Below are 17,990 nucleotides of genomic sequence, written 5' to 3' on the forward strand. Positions count from 1 at the left end.
GGACCAGACCCTGCAGTCAGTACAACCCCCCCATGGCAGTAGGGAGTTGAGAATCACAAATTGTCAGGGTTGGAAGGGACCTCAAGGAGCAGCCAGTTCCAACCCCCTGCCATGGGCAGGGACACCTCACACTACAGCAGGTTGCTCACAGCCACATCCAGCCTGGCTGCAAACACCTCCAGGGATGAGGCTTCCACCACCTCCCTGGGCAGCCTGTGCCAGGCTCTCACCACCCTCATGGGGAAAAGCTTCTTCCTCACATCCAATCTGAATCTACCCTTTTCTAGTTTTGCTCCATTCCTCCCAGTCCTATCACTCCCTGACACCCTCAAAAGTCCCTCCCCAGCTTTCTTGGAGCCCCCTTCAGATACTGGAAGGCCACAACGAGGTCTCCTTGGAGCCTTCTCTTCTCCAGACTGAACAGCCCCAACTCTCTCAGTCTGTCCTCATAGGAGAGGTGCTCCAGCCCTCTGCTCATCCTTGTGACCCATCATGAGCTTGGAGAGTGACAACAGCAGTGGCATCACCCACATTTCTTTCCCTGTGCTCTCCTTTCCTTCTCCCACCAGCTCCAGCACTTAAAACATCTCTCTGGGGCCAGAAATCCCAGCAGGTCAAAATCACCTTCTCATCTTCCCTTCCTTGGCTCTACCCCCCCCATCTCCCACATCTCAGCCCCTCCAGCATCTGCTCCCCCTTTATTTTCTCTGGCTTCTCTGGGAATACCAAGATGCGTTCCCTTGGGAAGCTCCCTCTCCATCCAGCCGGTGTGGAGCAATTACGTGGCTCCGAGAACATCTTATAAATGAATTATGGGCTGCTCTTTCCCTTCCCAGCCAAAAGCCTTTTGGAAGAGCAACTTTCTAATTACATTAGAAGACATTTGGAAGGGGGGGGGGGGAAAAAAAGCAAGAAAGAAAAAGGCAGCATGTAGCTTGCATACAAAATGTGGTAGGGTCGAGGCCGGTTCACCATCTCCCAGAACCTTGGAGCGCCTCAGAGAGGGCTGAAGGCTGCCTGCTCCCCGTGCAGGAGGCAGCCACATCAGCCCTGTGGAGAGCTGTCACCAGCCAGACATCAATTACTCTTTTATGAATGACCTTGTTTCCATCCTTGCTGCAAGGAACAGTTTGTCTTGGCGAGGGCTGGCAGAATGTGCAGGAGCAGAGCCTTGTCTGTTGGCTGGTGTACCTTCTAATCCACCTTCCTGAGGCTTCCCCATCGGTTAGGGGGGGGGTCTGCTTCAGAGCAGGGAGGGACCTTCTAGCTCAGGCTGGGTTTGGTAGCCAGCCCAGGGGCAGGGAAAGGGGGGGGGGAGTTCATTTTAGAATGCATCCATCAGGTCACACCCCTGCCTCCCTGACCCAGCTCAGCTCAAAGCACACAATGGTTTTGCCTTTCCACAGGAGCCAGCCATCTCGGGCTGAAGGAGGACTCCATCCTCAGCTCCTGCTGAGCACGTAGCTCTGCTCCCTGCGGAGCACCAAGGCACGGATGCCTTGCTCAGGAGTACTGCACCATGAGGGAGAGCACAGGAGACAGATTCATTGTGAAAGCAAGATGCTGAAGTGGGCTCTGCTGTTATGAAGGACCCTCTCCACGCTTGCCTGCGACGATACACCCGGGAGCAGTAAAGCAAGCAGCCCGTGCTGTGTGCTGGCCCTGCTGACACATCACTCTTGGTGAGAAACTGCCTCATGTCAGGCACTTGTCAAGGCTTTTTCCCACAGAAATTGGTTGGAGGTAGTGCTGCTCCATCCTCAACACAGATTTTGCTCTGCATGAGAGTTTTTTAGGCTGGGAAGTTCAGGTGTAAGAATTTCAGCTGGGGTATTCTAGTTGGCATGTTGCTCCCTCCTGTTTTTTGCCTCTCTCCCATCTCTCTGTCCAACCAGATAGCAGCATACAGTGCCTTGAACCCCAGTGGAGGAAGAGTCCTTCCTTTCTACAAGCAGTGCTAGCAAAACTGCTCTTTTCCTTCCTTCTCCTGCCCTTCAATAGTGCCATGGCCTTCAGGGGCCAGGAGGGCTGCAGGATGTTTACATTCAGGACTTCACTGCACCACCAATCACCCAAAAGAAAGGTTTGCCAGGACTGGAGGACAGTCAATAAACCTGTCACTTAAACCCTGTTTAAGAGGAGTTTAGGGGGAAAACAGTCTAGATTATGAGAACATCACTTTTTACCCTTAAGTTCTCACTCTCTAGGAAGCAGCCTCACAAGCATCAGTGGATGTCTGCCTGGTCTGGTGATGCTGCTTATGCAGCTACAAGATGAGCTCCTGAGACATGTGCACCTTAACTAATCACTGGGCACCCATTATCATTATCAGGACAGCACCAGTAAGGCCTGCAAAGGCTGAGACCCCTCCTCTGTATACACACAAACCTCCAGCTAGCCAGGCAGGGGCAGCGTTTACCATTTAAGCAGACACCTCAAAAATGCCAGGAGAGAAAGTGGGGCACAGGAAGGAGATGGAATCCACCAGCAGGCTGGTGACCAGGGCAATGCTTTTCACAGCCTGTCTCCATCCCAGCATTTCCCCAGGGCAGCTGGTTTGCCAAGCAGAGCTGTGGTGGATTAGCCATATTGCTGCAGAGATCACCCAAGCCTGGCTTGATTTCCTCTACAGCCACAGCTGTCAGGCACCAATACTCTGGGGTCTTCCCTCTTTGATTAAAGAGTGAATTAAATGGTCTTCTAAATGAGACACATGCTTTGCAGGAGAGGAGAAGTCCTTTAAAATCAATAGTGGGGGAAGGTGAGAAATCCTCCCTGAACACGGAGAAATAAAAGCTGCAAGCAGGGGGCTGACCGCTTCTGCCAGCTCCAGCCCAGCAGGGCCCAGCAGGGCAGGATGTGACACTGACAGCAACCTTTGGAGCTCCACGGGGCTGAATCCCACCTCTGCCTGTGATCACATCTCACCACAGCCACCCCCTATCAATCCAAGCTGGGGATGAAGGGCTGGAAAGCAGCCCTGTGGAGAAGGGCTTGGGAGTGCCAGGGGGTGAAAAGTTGAATGTGAGCTGGCACCAAGCACTGTCAGCCCAGCCCAAACTCTGTCCTGGGCTGATCCCCATCAGTGTGGGCAGCAGATGGAGGGAGGGAATTCTGACTCTCTGCTCCACTCTGTTGAGACCCCACCTGCAGTGCTGGGGCCAGCTCTGGAGTCCTCAGCACAGGAGAGATGGGGACATGAGGGAGGGAAGTGATGGGAGGGCTGGAAGCCCTCTGCTGTGAGGCCAGGCTGAAAGAGTTGGGGTTGTCCAGCCTAGAGAAGAGAAGGCTCTGAGGAGACCTTCTTGTGGCATTTCAGGATTTAAAGGGGCCAATAAAAAAGCTGGGGACAGACTTCTGGGCAGGGCCTGTTGCGACAGGGCAAGGGAGGATAGTTTAAACTAAAAGAAAGAGATTCAGCAAGGATACAAAGAAATATTTCACCTGGTGGTAAAACACTGATCTAAGTGTGGGGATGATGCCCAATTCCTGAACCACTGCAGGTCAGCCTATTTAGGGTTCTGAGCACCCTGCTTTCATTTCAGATGTCCCTGCTGACTGCAGGTCCCTTTCAACCCAAAGCAATCTATGATTTTATGGCTCTATAAGATGCTGACAAGCTAGCTGAACCAAGAGGAGCAGAGAATAAACTTGCTGCTGACCAGCTCTTGCGTGTTTCCCAGGCTCTCCCATCAGCTTCTGAAGGACTGGGGCTATGCCACTCCCTTGCAGTGGAGCCGGTGGCTGCTCCCTCACTCCGTTGCTCCCGGAGCGGGGCTCGGCGGGCCGGTGGTTCCCTCCAGCGGCGGAGCCGCACCCGGAGCAGCCGCTCCTGGGGACTTGGTTCCCTCCAGCGGCTCCTCAAGAGCTCAAGAGAGACAGGGAACTGCAAGACAGCATCAGGTGGAGACTACGAAGCTATTAAGGGGACTGGAGCGTCTCCGCGAGGAGGAAAGGCTGAGACTCCTGGGGCTCTTGAGCCTGCAGAAGAGCAGCCCCAGAGGATCTTCTCAATGCTCAGCAAGAGCTTAAAGGATGGAGGGCAAGAGGCTGGGACCAGACTCTTTTCACTGGTGCCCTGTGACAGGACAAGGGGGAACAAGGCACAAACTGGAACCCAGGAGATTCCATCTGAACAGGAGAAAATCTCTTTGGTGTGAGGGTGCTGGAGCCCTGGAGCAGGCTGCCCAGAGAGGTTGTGGAGTCTCCTTCTCCAGAGAGGTTCCAAACCCACCTGGACATTGTGATCCTGGGCAACCTGCTGTGGGTGTCCCTGCTTTAGCAGGGGGAGCGGACTAGAAGATCCCCAGAGGTCTCTTCCAACCCTCAGCACGCTGGGATCCTGTGAAGTGCTTTGGCAGCCAAGCAGCTCGCTCTGACCTCGCTCCTGAAGCTGCGTGCATCACTCCTTGACAAAAGAAACAGCGAGCAGAAGGATGCGGTCCCCAGCTGGAGGAGATCCACAGGGCCATGTTTTCTACAAAGCTGTCCCCTCGTGGCACAGGATGGAGCAACAGTTTGTCCTCCCCCTTCCCATTTTGAGGGTAGCACCCAAGGACCCCCGCCCCGAGGCGGTCCCTGCCGGTACTCACCATGGCGGTGAGGCACTGCGATTCCCGCACCGTGGCAGCAGAGCTCAGCAGGGCAGCGAGGATCAGGGTCATGCTCAGGCAGATCCCCAAGTAGAAAGCTGGAAGGAAGCTGGGCATGAGATCAGACACCATGACTTTAGGGCTGGCACCCTAGAAGCCTGGCACCATGCTTTCACCCTTCTGAACAGTGAGGGTGGTGAACAGCTGGAACAGGCTGCCCAGGGACTGTGGAGGCTTCCTCCCTGGAGGTGTTCAAGGCCAGGCTAGGTGAAGCCTTGAGCAACCTGGGCTAGTGGAAGGTATCCTTTGCCCGTGGTGGTTGGAACTAAATGATCTGTAAGGTTTCTTCCAACTCAAATCATTCTATGAACAAAAAAAGTGCATTTTGGGGAGCTGATCCAAGAGGACCAGGTTGCAGATCTCCAAAGGATGCATAATTTATTCAGTATCCCCACTGAACCATAGGATTGTTATGGTTGGAAGGGACCTCAAGGCTCATCCAGTTCCAACCCCCGTGCCATGGGCAGGGACCCTTCACACTGGATCAAGCTGCTCAGAGCCACATCCAGCCTGGATGTGCTACATATGCTTTGCTTGTTTGGCAGGGCTGCAGACCTCCCAGCAGTTCCCACAGCCCCAGCAGAGCAAAGCACCCCAGAAAGGATGAGTGAAGCACCCCAAAAGGGTGTGGGGCCAGCCAGCAGACCACAAGCTGTCAATCATTTTGTCACTTTGATAAGGATCCCCCTGAGCAGGGCTGCTGACACACAGCAGCTGTCCCACGGTCCCTATCGGGGCTTCACCCAACTGCTAATCTGGTGCAACATCCACCCTCCCGTTTCCTCCTGGCTAAGGCAGGGTCACAGTTGGTAGGCTCTGAGGCAGGGCTGTGATGACCTTTCCAACCCTCACTCAGGGCTCTGCAAACCTCACACAGAACTAACCAGGCAAAGAGTTAACACTTGCAAGGAAAGCAGAGTGGAAGCGTTGCTGGAGAGGGGGGACAGGGAAGGGAGAGCCTGCAAAGCTGGATCAGGTGCCCACCTGGATAGCCCCTAGTGTGTGTAGGAAAGGGGGAGGACTGTGCCTTAGGCATGGACTAACAGTTTTTACACTTGTCTTGCTAAGGAGGAATTTGGAACCAGGAGGTTCCAGGAGGCTGTGGATGTGTTTAAGCCCAGAGCATGGCCTGGGAGAGGCAGCAGATGCAAGTGCAGCAGAGGTGAGCAGAGCATTTCAGCGCTGGGGCTGTTCTCATCTCTTTGCTCCAGCCTTCTACCCAGGACTCAGTTGATGTTTCTCTCTTGTGTAGGGAAGCCCCTCCACCCTTCCTCCAAACCCAGGTGTTTCTCTGCATTTCTCCTCCCAGTCTCTATGCCCTCCTTCAGCTCCTATAGCAGTCCCTTTCCCCATATCATCCCAGGTGCCTGCCAGCCCCACAGCAGCTTTGGGTCTACCAGAAACTCAGCTCCCCCTGAGCTTTCATTGCAGCACAGGAGAAAGATGGGGAGATGGTTAAGAGAGAGAGGGACAGGAACGAAGACAGCAGCACCCAAGCACCCCTGTGCTCCCACAGCACGCTTTGGTGCCAGGCAAGTAGGTGCAGGAAAAGAAGTGCCTGTGGGACTGTGCTACCCTTGTGCTCCTTCCCAAAGCCAGCCCCTGCCTCTGCATGTTCTTTAACTACTTTAGGGGAGTTTTCAGCTCTTGGGGTCACCAAAGGTCTCTCTGGGATGAGACCATGATATATATACCTGTGTGGTGGATGACCCTGTAGGAGTTGTCCTCCACAGAGATGTCACTGATGAGGGTGAAATGGAGGCCGTAGTGGGTGACGGTGCTCAGCGTGGCGATGGACAACCCCAGCAGCTAGAAAAGAAGGGGATGTAGGAAGGGACTGAGAGGGCAGCAGCTCCTGCTGAGCCCCAGGCAGATACAGACAGCCTGACCAACCCCAGAAGAACATTAAAAGGCAAGCCCTGGACACTCAAACATACTGAATCAGGGAATCAACCAGGTTGGAAAAGACCTCAGAGATCATCAAATCCAACCTATTACCTAAGACCTCCTGCCAACTAAACCATGGCTCCAAGTGCCACATCCAAGCCTTTTTTGTCTCCACCACCTCCCTGGGCAGCACATTCCAATGGCCAATTACTCTTTCTGGGAAGAACTTTCTCCTCACCTCCAGCCTAAACTTCCCCTGGCACAGCTCAAGACTGAAGCTCTTTTTATCTCTTGCATAATGAGTCCATCACCCTCCCAGCCACAAGTGTGACTGCAGCAGGTCCATCCTCCCTCTCTTGCTCCAAGGAGACAGAAGCAAATCTCTTTTTGGCTGAAACCCACCCATTCTGCTGGCAGCAGCCTTTCCTTTCTCTTTTGAGGTGGTTGTGAAAGAGCTGCAGAGCTGACAGCCCCGAGAAAGCCGAAGTCTGTCAGCGGAGAGGGGGAGATGCTGGTGGCCAGAGATAACAGCTCAGGGTGCAGCGATAACTCAGGCAGTTGGCTCTGCTTGCCCTCTGCCTGTGAAAAACACAACGTGGGAAAACCTGACCTTCTGCCAGCAGGGATGGGAAAGGCAACAGCTCACCTCGATTCTGCAGAGATCCCCCCCCAAACCTGCCTTCTCACCATGACACAGAGGCTGGTCATCAGCAGCTGGCACTTGGTGGTCCTCATCCCACACCTCAGACCCATGGCTGCTTGTCCTCAGAGAGAGCTGGCAGCTGGTCCCTCCAGCTCTTGATAACGCCTGGGTTTCCCCCCCCTACCAGGGAGGCATGGCCAGAGCAGAGCCTCTTGGGAAGTGAAGTCCCCACCATGTGCTAAGTACCTCCTCCTGCCTGCTCATTAAATCCTGTTTAAAGCAGCCACCTTCTGCCTGGGCTCTTGGTGGCTGCTGTCAGCTCTGACACAACTGGCAAAAGAAGAAAAGCACCTAGAATAAAGCAGCCTTTCATGGAGTTTGGAGCAAAGCTCCTGTAATATAAATATATATCATATAAATATATCCCAGGCAACCAGCACCAGAACAAGAGGACACAGTCTCAAGCTGCACCAGGGGAAGTTTAGGCTGAAGGTGAGGAGAAAGTTCCTCACTGAGAGAGTTATTAGCCATTGGAATGTGCTGCCCAGGGAGGTGGTGGAGTCCCCATCCCTGGAGGTGTTCAAAAAAGGCTTGGATGTGGCACTTGGAGCCATGGTTTAGTTGTCAGGAGGTGTTAGGTACTAGGTTGGACTTGATGATCTCTGAGGTCTTTTCCAACCTGGTTGATTCTGTGATGATTCTATAATCCCCTGCTCAGGAGACCCTCACCATCCATGGGCATTTTGATTCTGTCCTCTCCTTTCTCCTTAACACTGAAGACCCCAGGGACTCATGGCTGCAGACAACTCAGATAGCTTCTGTTCTTCAAAACCACCTGCCTGCTGGATGTGTGTCTCCAGAAGGCAAATCAGAAAGAAGCCTCAAGGACAATCATAGAATCATAGTATCAGTCAGGGTTGGAAGGGACCATAAGGATCAGCTAGTTCCAACCCCCCTGCCATGGGCAGGGACACCCCACACTAGATCAGGCTGGCCAGAGCCTCGTCCAACCTGGGCTTAAACACCTTCAGGGATGTGGCCTCAACCACCTCCCTGGGTAACCCATTCCAGGGCTTCACCACTCTCATGGGGAAGAACTTCTTCCTCATGATCTGGACAAAGGAGACTAAATGACTGAGTGCCTTAATCCTTCCTAGTTTCAGAGCCAGGCTGCTAGAAAAGAGGTGAAATAGAATAATGGAGAATGGTTGTACTCCCCCCAGGAGAAGGTACCCCTGGCTACAAGAAGACAGCAAGGAAGGAGGGGAGGGGAAAAAAAAGAAGGAAGATGCATTTTGCAGAGCAAAGAGAAGTAAGAGAGAGGGAGTTGCACAAAGCTATGCACACAGGAAAAAACATCTTATGATTTTCTGCCTCCATCACTTGCTTTCCCGTAAGCCTTCTTGCAAAACAGCTTGGCTGCAGCCTCTCGAGACAGCAGTGAGAGCTGCCACAGCTTCTGTGCCCCTGCCCTGCTGGCACTCCCTGAGGCCCAGCAGGAGACACTGCTGTACCCATGTGCACACAGATCTTCCATCTGGAAACCACCTGAGAATGCCCAAGAACCTAAGAAATGGACAGCAGTAAGAGAGCAATGGGGAGAGGACTACAGAGAGAGGGCAACAGGCTGGGGAGGCAACTCATGCCCAGCCACAGGTGTCCAGGAACAGCAACCAGACACCAGCCCCAGCAGCAGAGGTGCCCCAGGGGCAGGAGTACAGCTGCAAGGTGACCATGTCCCCATGGTGCCCACCATGGGCCAGACAGAGAAAGTGCCTTATAAACCATTGGGGTGGAGCAGAGCTGTTAGCACTTGTCACTGCTTCCAGCCCTGCAGGACAGATGGTTGTGTTGTCAGCTGCATTTGCAAGGAGAGCGACCACCAAAGGGGCAGGGGTGTAAAGGCAGCAAGGCTGCTCCTCAGGTGGAGCTGCAGGGTAAATCTGGAGGGCTGCAGGAAGGTATGAAGCACAGCTCTGTACGGAGAACCAGCTAGAGAAGCACGGCCGAGAGCCATGGTGAGTTAGAGGGGAGGGCACAGCCGTGTCACCTACCCTGAGCCCACCTGGAGCCTGTGTCGCGGAGAGGGACACGGCAAAATCCAGGCAGCCCGTCCTCACTTCGCCCTGGACAGCGGCTTCCTTCCCCAGCCCTAAACGCCTGACACCGCAGACAGACAGACCTGTGCAAAGCCACATCTCACACTAGAGGTCCCCACAGGCCAGCAGAAACCCTTCCTGAAGGTCTGGGTGATTCAAGTGGAGGAAAGAGACGGGAACTTCCTTCCCCAGTTCCCCAGAGGTCTCTTCTGTACGTGCAGGAGGAGCCTCGCACCTCACTGCAGGACCACCTGAGAGGTCACCCCCCTTGGAATTGCCCCTAGTTTCTCCACAGAAGATGCTGAGACCCTCTTTTGTCTCTAGCCATAACAACAGGCTCCTGCACCACCTCACCCACCTCTCAAAGTCGGTCTGTAACTTTAAGCACCTGGCTTTGAAAAGATTCTTCCTCTGTTTTGGTGGTGAGTGCCTAACCCTGGGCAGTTTGTCCATGCCCTGGGATGCTTCTCCCACCTCCAGTGCTCAGTGCTCTGCCTTTGTGCCCACCCCATCAACTACCTGCTCTGGTGCTGAGCTGTTGTGGGGGGTGGAGGCATTTTCTGCTGTTTCTCTTTCCTTTGTCTTAAGCTTGATCCCACGTAGGCATGGCCTGAAAGATTTCTCTTTGGGGCAGAATGTATATGGATGTCTAGCACAAAAAAACCCCAACAATAAAATAATGAAGAGCACAAGAAGTTATTCCCTGCCCTCAAAAAGAAAGTCCATAGTAAGAGCATTAGTAGAGCTGGGGTTGGGCTCTGGTTGAGGGGAGCACATTCAGCACATGCAAGGGCACCACCAAAGTGAATGTACTTTGCCCTGGGAGCCCTGGTGAGGAAAGAGGTGTCCCCCAGCCCCATCCCAGCAGGAAAAGAGGCAGGGTTGGACAGCAGCAGCATGGCTTTTCCAGCAAGACTCAGCCTCCTGCCTGCCCTGCTGGGTTTTGTCAGTCTGTCCCCTTCACAAGAGCACAACTTATCACCCCCAAAGGCAGAGCAAAAACCCACAGGTGACCACAACTCCTGCTTGTGGCTTTCTCCCTTATCTCTGGTTATCAGCTAGAGTTGATGGCAAGAGGGTAGTGAGGCTGAAAACACCCTGGGGAGCCCAGGTGCCCCTTTCCTCTAGTCCTGTGGCAGCTCACTGCCTTCTGTTAGGCTGGGAAGACACACACCAGCATCCCCAGCTGCAGGGGTGTCAGAAGGACGTGACACCCTGTCTGGAAGGAAAGGATTGGTTTACAAAAGGGAACAAGGCCAGATCATGGGTTTTTTTGCAGAGCTAAAAACCTCCAACACTCTTTTGAGCTGAAGGGTAACACTGCCCACACTGAACACCCTGAAAGAGCTGGGACATGGGAGCTGTTTATGCTGCAGGGTGGCTATGCTCTGGCAGGGGAGTTGGACTTGATCTTCAGAGGTCCCTCCCAATCCCTCCTATTCTGTGATTCTGTGAACTTGGGAGACTGAACACAAGTTGAGGAGAAGAGGCTGAATTTGTGCAAGTGCTTCCTCACTGTCAGCTTTTGGGGCTCTTGCTCCATTGGTGCAGCCACCAACAATGCATCAGCAGCACTCCAGCCCCACCTGCTTGAACACCAGCAGGTAAGAGAAACTCCCCTCTCCAACTGAGGGTGCTACTCATGCTCCCACAAAAGCATGGGCTAGAGGCAGGGCAGAGGAGGCCAAAGCCATAATCCAGGCAAGACACATCTGTGCTGGTCCCTGCCACCTCTTGGGAGCCTCCTGCTTTGTCACCTTGAAGGAGAGTATCATTCCTCCATGCAAGAAACCAGCTCCAGGCACGGCAGATTTGCAAGTGTCACTTTCAAGCCCATCCTGTCCCTCAGCCACTGCCCATAACATGGCTGCCCTCCCTCAAGAGCTCTCTGGTAAGTTGAACATGGCCCTGTCACACCGTGTGGAGCCCTGTGAATGGCAAGAAACTGAGGAGACCTCACAGCCCAGGCGCATCACAAGGACGCATTGTAAGGGCTGCTTAGCATTCAGAGAGCACCCAGGCACAATCAAAGCTGAAAACTCAACTTCTAAACCCGGGGCTGCCTCTTTGGAAGAAGGGGAGGGGAGGGGATGGGCTTTGCCAAAGTTCAGAGGCACCACACAACCACGCTGTGAATGGAAACAAGGCTGGGCAGAGGCTGCCTCAGATGGGAAAAGAAAGAATCAAAACCAGAGAGAAATCATCAATCCAGAGAGAAGTAACAAAACCAGGGGGTTTGTTTACCTATTAGTCTTTCCAAAGTGTCTCAAAAATCCTCCAGTGATGCTCAGGCATTTGGAGATGAATTAGAGGTGAGCAAAACCCTCACTTTAAGAAGGACATTGAGACTCTTGAACATGTCCAGAGAAGGGCAACAAGGCTGGGGAGAAGCCTTGAGCACAGCCCTGTGAGGAGAGGCTGAGGGAGCTGGGGTTGTTTAGCCTGGAGAAGAGGAGGCTCAGGGGAGACCTTCTTGCTCTCTACAACTACTTGAAGGGAGGTTGTAGCCAGGAGGGGGTTGGTCTCTTCTCCCAGCACCAGAACAAGAGGACACAGTCTCAAGCTGTGCCAGGGGAAGTTGAGGCTGGAGGTGAGGAGAAAGTTCTTCCCAGAGAGAGTTGTTAGCCATTGGAATGTGCTGCCCAGGGAGGTGGTGGAGTCACCATCCCTGAAGGTGTTCAAGAGGGGATTGGACGTGGCACTTGGTGCTGTGGTTTAGTAGTCATGAGGTCTTGGGTGACAGGTTGGAATTGATGATCTCAGAGGTCTCTTCCAACCTTATTAATTCTATGATTCTATGTGTTTATCACTTTTGCCTTACTGTGCTAGGAGAGGAGAATTCCTTCCCCACACCCTCTGGGGACGGGTAGCACATGGCTGGATGCTCTCTCTCTTGCTCTCTCTCTCTCTCTCCCCAGATTACAATCAGGAAGTTGACTGTGAACACAGACAGTGTTTAATGATGTCTTGTTCTACTGGATCTTACACAGCCATTAACTTCATAAAGAGATCTCAAAGAAGATTACATTGCTCAGAGCACGAGATGTACCCACCTTCCTTCAGACCAGCTGCAGGGTTAGAGAAAGCATGAAGTGGCTGCTTTGTGCTGGGCTCAACCCCACACCCCCCCACCCCCCCAGCCCAACAAGCCACATCTGGCTGCAAATGCGTCACCATCAGCGGCCCTGTAGCCAGTTTGGATGGGGCAAGCTCATCCCTGAGCTGAGTGTGGAATCAGTGGGGCTGGAGGCTGTCCACTCTCCCTCAAGACTGGATATGCTGCTGTTTGAATTGGGCATTTTATAGATAGATAGATAGATAGATAGATATAGATATCTATATCTATCTCTATATCTATAGATATCTATATCTATAGGTGCTAGACATAGATACAGGTGCTAGATATATATATATATATAGGCAATGAGGCTGGTGAGAGCTCTTGAGCACAGCCCCATGAGGAGAGGCTGAGGGAGCTGGGGTTGCTTAGCCTGGAGAAGAGGAGGCTCAGGGGAGACCTTCTTGCTCTCTACAACTACCTCAAAGGAGGTTGTAGCCAGGTGGGGGTTGGTCTCTTCTCCCAGGCAGCCAGCACCAGAACAAGAGGACACAGTCTCAAGCTGTGCCAGGGAAAGTTTAGGCTGGAGGTGAGGACAAAGTTCTTCCCAGAAAGAGTAATTTGCCATTGGGATGTGCTGCCCTGGGAGGTGGTGGAGTCCCCATCCCTGGAGGTGTTCCACAAAGGCTTGGATCTGGCACTTGGAGCCAAGGTTTAGTTGTCAGGAGGTGTTATTAGGTAGTAGGTTGGACATGATGACCTCTGAGGTCTTTTCCAACCTTATTGATTCTATGATTCCATGATATATACACACATCTATTAATTATATATATTACTATTATGAATACATTAAAAAATCTATAATAATCCTTGTTGTTATTTCTCCCCAACCAAAACCCCAGTCATTCCTCTGTCATGAGGTTTTCTCTTGGAAAGCTTCAAAGGCAGCAGCTTTCTCTTGCCTGCAAGGTAGGCTTGGATCAGAAATCAGGGACAGGGTAACAGAACACTGACATCACTCCACTGCAGGGATGCCCTTTCTGCCTGAGCCACCACAGCCAGCTGAGGCAGCTTGGCAGATGCTGAAGGCAAGCCCCAGCATCGTGTGAGTGGAGCAGAGCAAGGACCCTGTGAGGGCACATTGCACCTGCAAGCAGCTCCCCTCTGCTGCCCAGGAACCTGCACGCCCTGAGCTGCTTCTCTGGAGCCAAACCCTTCTGAGGAGCTGCTCATGGATTTTCCCCTCAGGTCTACAGCATGGCCAAGAATGCCTTGAAAGCCACTAAATTTGGGTGCTGAGCCTGAGGCATGCTGGAGTGGGATCACCAGAAACACACAATGCTCCAGCTGCTGCCAGGAAATTCAGCCCAGCTGCCTGCAACGCTGCAGCAGGGCTTGCTCCTTCCACCTGCTGCTGCTGCAACCCATCCCTGGGGGAAAGGTTTCTCTTCCAAGGTGGTGGAGCCTTGCTGCTCCCTGAATATCTCCTGCAGGTACAAAACCACCCCTCTGCATCACACCTAGAAACCACGGGTGGCTTTTTGTGTGGCTGTTCCCAGCTTACATACGCCAGAGAAGCAGCAGCAGGGTGGTTCAGGGTGGCCAGGGGAGTACAGCTCCTTACTCTGACACCCAAATCGTGTTGCAGAGCCTCACTGGCACACACATTTGTGAGGTGATGGCTCTGCCACCAAGTTGCTGCCAGAGACATTTGCTTTGAGTATTTGCCTGAGAAAGGGTTACCTTCCCTGACGTAAAATGAAGCCTCCTAACTGAACTCCAGCCTCCCTGCCTGCACACCTCTGGGTGGAGGGGGATCCCGCAGAAGGCAAGCAGCACTTCCCTTTGCTTAAGAGCTGCTGCAAACCCTCAGGTGGATGAGTATCCTCCACCTCCTGGAGTCATCACAGCAAGGGGCCACACGGGCAGCTGGCACAAGGCAGAAAAGGCCTGAGCTGACCCAAATAAAGCCAGGGAAAGGTTCTGGTGCATTTCAGCATCATGCTGGGGATCTTTCTGTTTGTTTTTCATGGCCGGGCAGAAGAAGACAGCACATCTTTCACTGTACTGAAGGCAATCAGCATGCAGCCCCTGGGCTGTGGGTGCAGGCAGTACCCTCTCCGCCCACTCTGCTCATTCAGCAAAGCCCAGTGCAAGCTATTTCATAGAATCATGGAATCATTTGGATCAGGAAAGACTTTTAAGCTCATTGGAGTCTGATTGTTAACCCAGCACTGCCAGGACACCACTAAACCATGTCCCTTAGCACCACATCTACACAGCTCTGGGGATGAGGACTCCACTACCACCCAGGGCAGCCTGTTCCAGGGCTTGATAACTCTTCTGGGGAAGAAATTGGTCGACATGTGCAACCTAAACCTCCCGTGGTGCAACCTGGGGGCATTTCCTCCCATCCCATCACTTGTTCCTTGGGATACTGACCCCCACCTTCCTACAAACTCCTTCCAGGGAGTTGTAGGGAGCCAGAAGGTCTCCCCTCAGCCTCCTTTTCTCCACACCGATCTCCCTCAGCAGCGTCTCATGACATTTGCTCTCTTTCTCACCACCAGCTCGTTTGCCTTTCCCACTCAGTTCAGCTCCCTGCAAGCACCTTGCCCCCCGGCGAAGGCTGACGGACGCCCAAGTGGGACCGCTTGCCGTGGCACTGGGGAGCCTGGGTGCAACCTCGAGCCGCCTAAACTTTGCATTTCCTTTTCTCTCGGCATCTTTACCCTCGAACCTCACATTTCACAGGGAAAAGCCTTTCTGAAGTGACTCACGAACTCCCATACATTTTTATTGTTATTATTGTTGTTATTATTGTTGAGGGTATGCAGAATGGAACCGAGTCCCAGCTGCGCCCCAGCGAGTCGCGCTGTGTGCTGCCCACACACAGCAAGGGCAGCAGCGGGGCCAGCAGGGCCGCTTCTCCTCCCCGAAATCCTCGGGATGGCCAGCACGGGGTGGGGGGGGGCTAGGGAAATGTCTCATTTAGAGGGGCAGGGTCGGAGGAGGACGTGGGGAGCAGCACCGGCTGCTTGTGGCAGCCCTCACCGGTGTGCGTGGGTAGGAGGAGGGGCACGGGGGGGGAAGGGGAAGGGAGAGGGGAGGAGCCCCTCCCGTCATAATAAGCAACAAAGGTGAAATATGAAAATTCCGGGGAGGGTAGCGGCGATGACAGCGGAAAGTTGCGGGGAGGAGCGGCGGGGCGGGGGCTGAGGGAAGGGCCGAAGCTGGAGGAGGGAGGGAGGGAAGGAGGGAGGGAAGGAAGGAGGGAGGGAAGAAGCGGGGGGGGGGGGGGGGGGGGAGGGATGCGGGGGTTGGTTTGGCGGCACGCGCCGGGCGCGCACGGGGAAAGGGGGGGGAGTGGGGGGGGGGGGGGGAAGGGCGGGGGCGTGCGCGGGGGCGGAGTGGGCGCGCGTGGCGCGGCGTGCGCGCGGCGCGTGCGGCCGGCGGGGGCCTCGCGAGCGGCGGCGGCGGCGTTGATAAGGAGCGCGCGGCGGCGGGACCCGCCGCAGAGGCGAGAGCGGCGGCGGCCACAAGCGGCACCCCCTCCCCCCCCCGCCCCTTCGCTTCCCCCCCCTCCCCCTTTTCTTTTTCTCCCCGCTTTAAGTTCAGTTTGGGTTTGTTGGTTTTTTTTCCTATTATTTTTAAATCTCAAAGTATCAAAACCAGATTTTGCAACTTTAAATTGAATTTTTTTCCCCCATTATTATACTGTTGGGGGGTTTTTTCCCCTCTTTTTTTTAACGTTTTAAGGGGTGAGGGTTTTTTTTCTTTCTTTCTTTCTTTTCTTTGAATCTTAACATTTTTGAGGTGCTGTCCGCCAGCCGCCACCGTGGCCGCCCGGCGATGAACGGCGGGGCCGTGCTGCCGCTGCCCCCTCCTGCCGCCGCCGCTCCCCCCGCCCGCCGTCGGTCTGCCTCCCCCGAGCTGCTGCGCTGCAAACGCCGCCTGGCCTTCGCCGCTCTGCCGGCCACCGGAGCGGCGGCGGCGGCCGCGGTGGCCCGTCGGAACGAGAGGGAGCGCAACCGAGTGCGGCTGGTCAACATGGGCTTCGCCGCCCTCCGCCAGCACGTCCCCCACGGGGCCGCCAGCAAGAAGATGAGCAAGGTGGAGACGCTGCGCTCCGCCGTCGAGTACATCCGCGCCTTGCAGCGGCTCCTCGACGAGCACGACGCCGCCGCCGCTTTCCCCGCCGCCGTCGGGGAAGGAGGCGGCGGCGGCTACTCCTCGGCTTCCCCTTCCTTCGCCTCCTCCGTGCCCGGCTCGCCGTGCTCTTCCGAGGAGAGCGGCTACGACGCGGCGCTCAGCCCCGAGGAGCGGGAGCTGCTGGACTTCACGAGCTGGCTGGGGAGCTGCTGATCCGGCGGGAGGTGAGGGGGGACCCCAGCGGGACGGTCAGGGGCTGCCGCTGCCCCCGGGGCTCCGGGGAGCCGTGCAGGAACCCACCGGCGCTCTCTGCACCTTTCTTGCAGCCCGCAGGTAACCTCAGCGCACTCGCTCTCTGCAGCAGCCAGCATCATCCCTTCTCCCCACAAAAAAACCGCTCACCCCTCCGATCCCGGCGGGACCCGGCTGGCTGCGCTTCTCGCCGGGCTGTGGCAAGTGCAATGGTGTGAAGGAGACCGAGAGAGGAGGAAGACCCTGCTGCGCCCCGCTCCTGGTGCTGCTCCGGAGGGGTGGAAAGAAAGAAAGAAAGACAGGCAAAAATGAGACCACTTGATGCTTCCTTATTTCCGGAGGGGGAAAAGAATCTTTTTTTATCATGTTGGATTCTGTTTTATCTGTAACTTGAACTGCCTGTGGGGACACTGGTGTATGAAGACTTATTTTTGTACAAGAAACCTTAAAGGAAACAAAAAGGGGGTGGGGGGGGAGAGAGGAGACCCTTCTATTTTTTAAGCAAGTCCTATTCCTTTCTTCTGGAACACTGCCAGCTAGAATGTTTTTGGGAACACACAAGGTTTAGACTGAAAAAAAAAAAAAACAACAAAAATCCCAACCCCCAAAAAGGTGATTTTTGTTTTGTTTTGTTGTTTTATTTCTCTCCAAACACTTTGGTAACAGACTGTAAAGTTTTTAGGCTGTCTTAACGTGGTGTCTGCCAGGTGTGAAGGTCCCACTGCCCTGGAAACTGAAGGTTTGGGTTGTGTTCATTATTGTGTTGTTGGTTGGTTTGGTTTTGTTGTTTGTTTGGGTTTTTTTTTTGGTTGGTTTTCTTATATTATTATTATTTTTTAACAGAAAAAAAAAAACCCACATTGTTTTGAAGGCCTTTTTTTTTCTGTGTGTGTGTCTGCACTTGCTGGGATTTCTTACGTTGTACAGATGCAGTTTTTAAGAGAGTATCATATTTTATGTAAAGTGACTTTATAAATAAACCAAGAAAATCTATTTATAAATGGCTGCAGGGCTGTGAGGTGTGTGTGTGTGACTCCCCCCACCCCCCTTCCCCACCCCCCAAATTCCCCAGGTAGCTGCTTCCTGAGGTGATGGGAGAGGGGAGCAATGAGTGAGGCAGAAGGAGTTCTCCTGGGCCAGGTTTCGTGGGCAGAAGGGGACAAGGTGGTGCAAAACCCCCAGGCTTGCATCACAGTATCACCAAGGTTGGAAGAGACCTCAAAGATTGTTTTTTCCCCTCATCCAAG

The 17,990-nt window shown here is 54.0% G+C and overlaps 2 protein-coding genes across 4 annotated transcripts in view; one reads left to right on the forward strand and one right to left on the reverse strand.

Annotated features, from left to right (window-relative positions):
* The window catches only part of TSPAN32 (tetraspanin 32), a 33,705-nt gene extending 26,392 nt beyond the window's left edge, over positions 1-7,313 (reverse strand). For 2 of the 3 annotated variants that reach the window (XM_068148320.1, XM_068148322.1), the window contains exons 1-3: positions 7,215-7,313; positions 6,347-6,461; positions 4,593-4,690 (exon numbers count right to left, since the gene is read on the reverse strand). In XM_068148320.1, the coding sequence (XP_068004421.1) occupies positions 4,593-4,690; positions 6,347-6,461; positions 7,215-7,292 (291 nt within the window). In that variant the 5' untranslated portion in view covers positions 7,293-7,313. The remainder of the gene's footprint in view (positions 1-4,592; positions 4,691-6,346; positions 6,462-7,214) is intronic. The other variant, XM_068148321.1, reaches the window with a different exon arrangement.
* Positions 7,314-15,757: 8,444 nt separating this feature from the next.
* On the forward strand, positions 15,758-17,748 carry ASCL2 (achaete-scute family bHLH transcription factor 2). The gene is made up of 2 exons (XM_068148612.1): positions 15,758-16,715; positions 16,818-17,748. Exon 1 carries the CDS (start codon positions 16,192-16,194, stop codon positions 16,702-16,704), a length of 513 nt encoding a protein of 170 aa, XP_068004713.1. The 5' UTR covers positions 15,758-16,191; the 3' UTR covers positions 16,705-16,715; positions 16,818-17,748.
* The last annotated feature ends 242 nt before the right edge of the window (positions 17,749-17,990 follow it).

Source organism: Melanerpes formicivorus, unplaced genomic scaffold, assembly GCF_026170545.1.
Source record: "Melanerpes formicivorus ecotype bairdi unplaced genomic scaffold, bMelFor1.0.p_v2 SCAF_16, whole genome shotgun sequence".
Taxonomy (NCBI): domain Eukaryota; kingdom Metazoa; phylum Chordata; class Aves; order Piciformes; family Picidae; genus Melanerpes; species Melanerpes formicivorus.

Bases quoted from the DNA above. Each gene is read 5' to 3' on its own strand.
- ASCL2 (XM_068148612.1), top strand. From the start codon at position 16,192: ATGAACGGCGGGGCCGTGCTGCCGCTGCCCCCTCCTGCCGCCGCCGCT.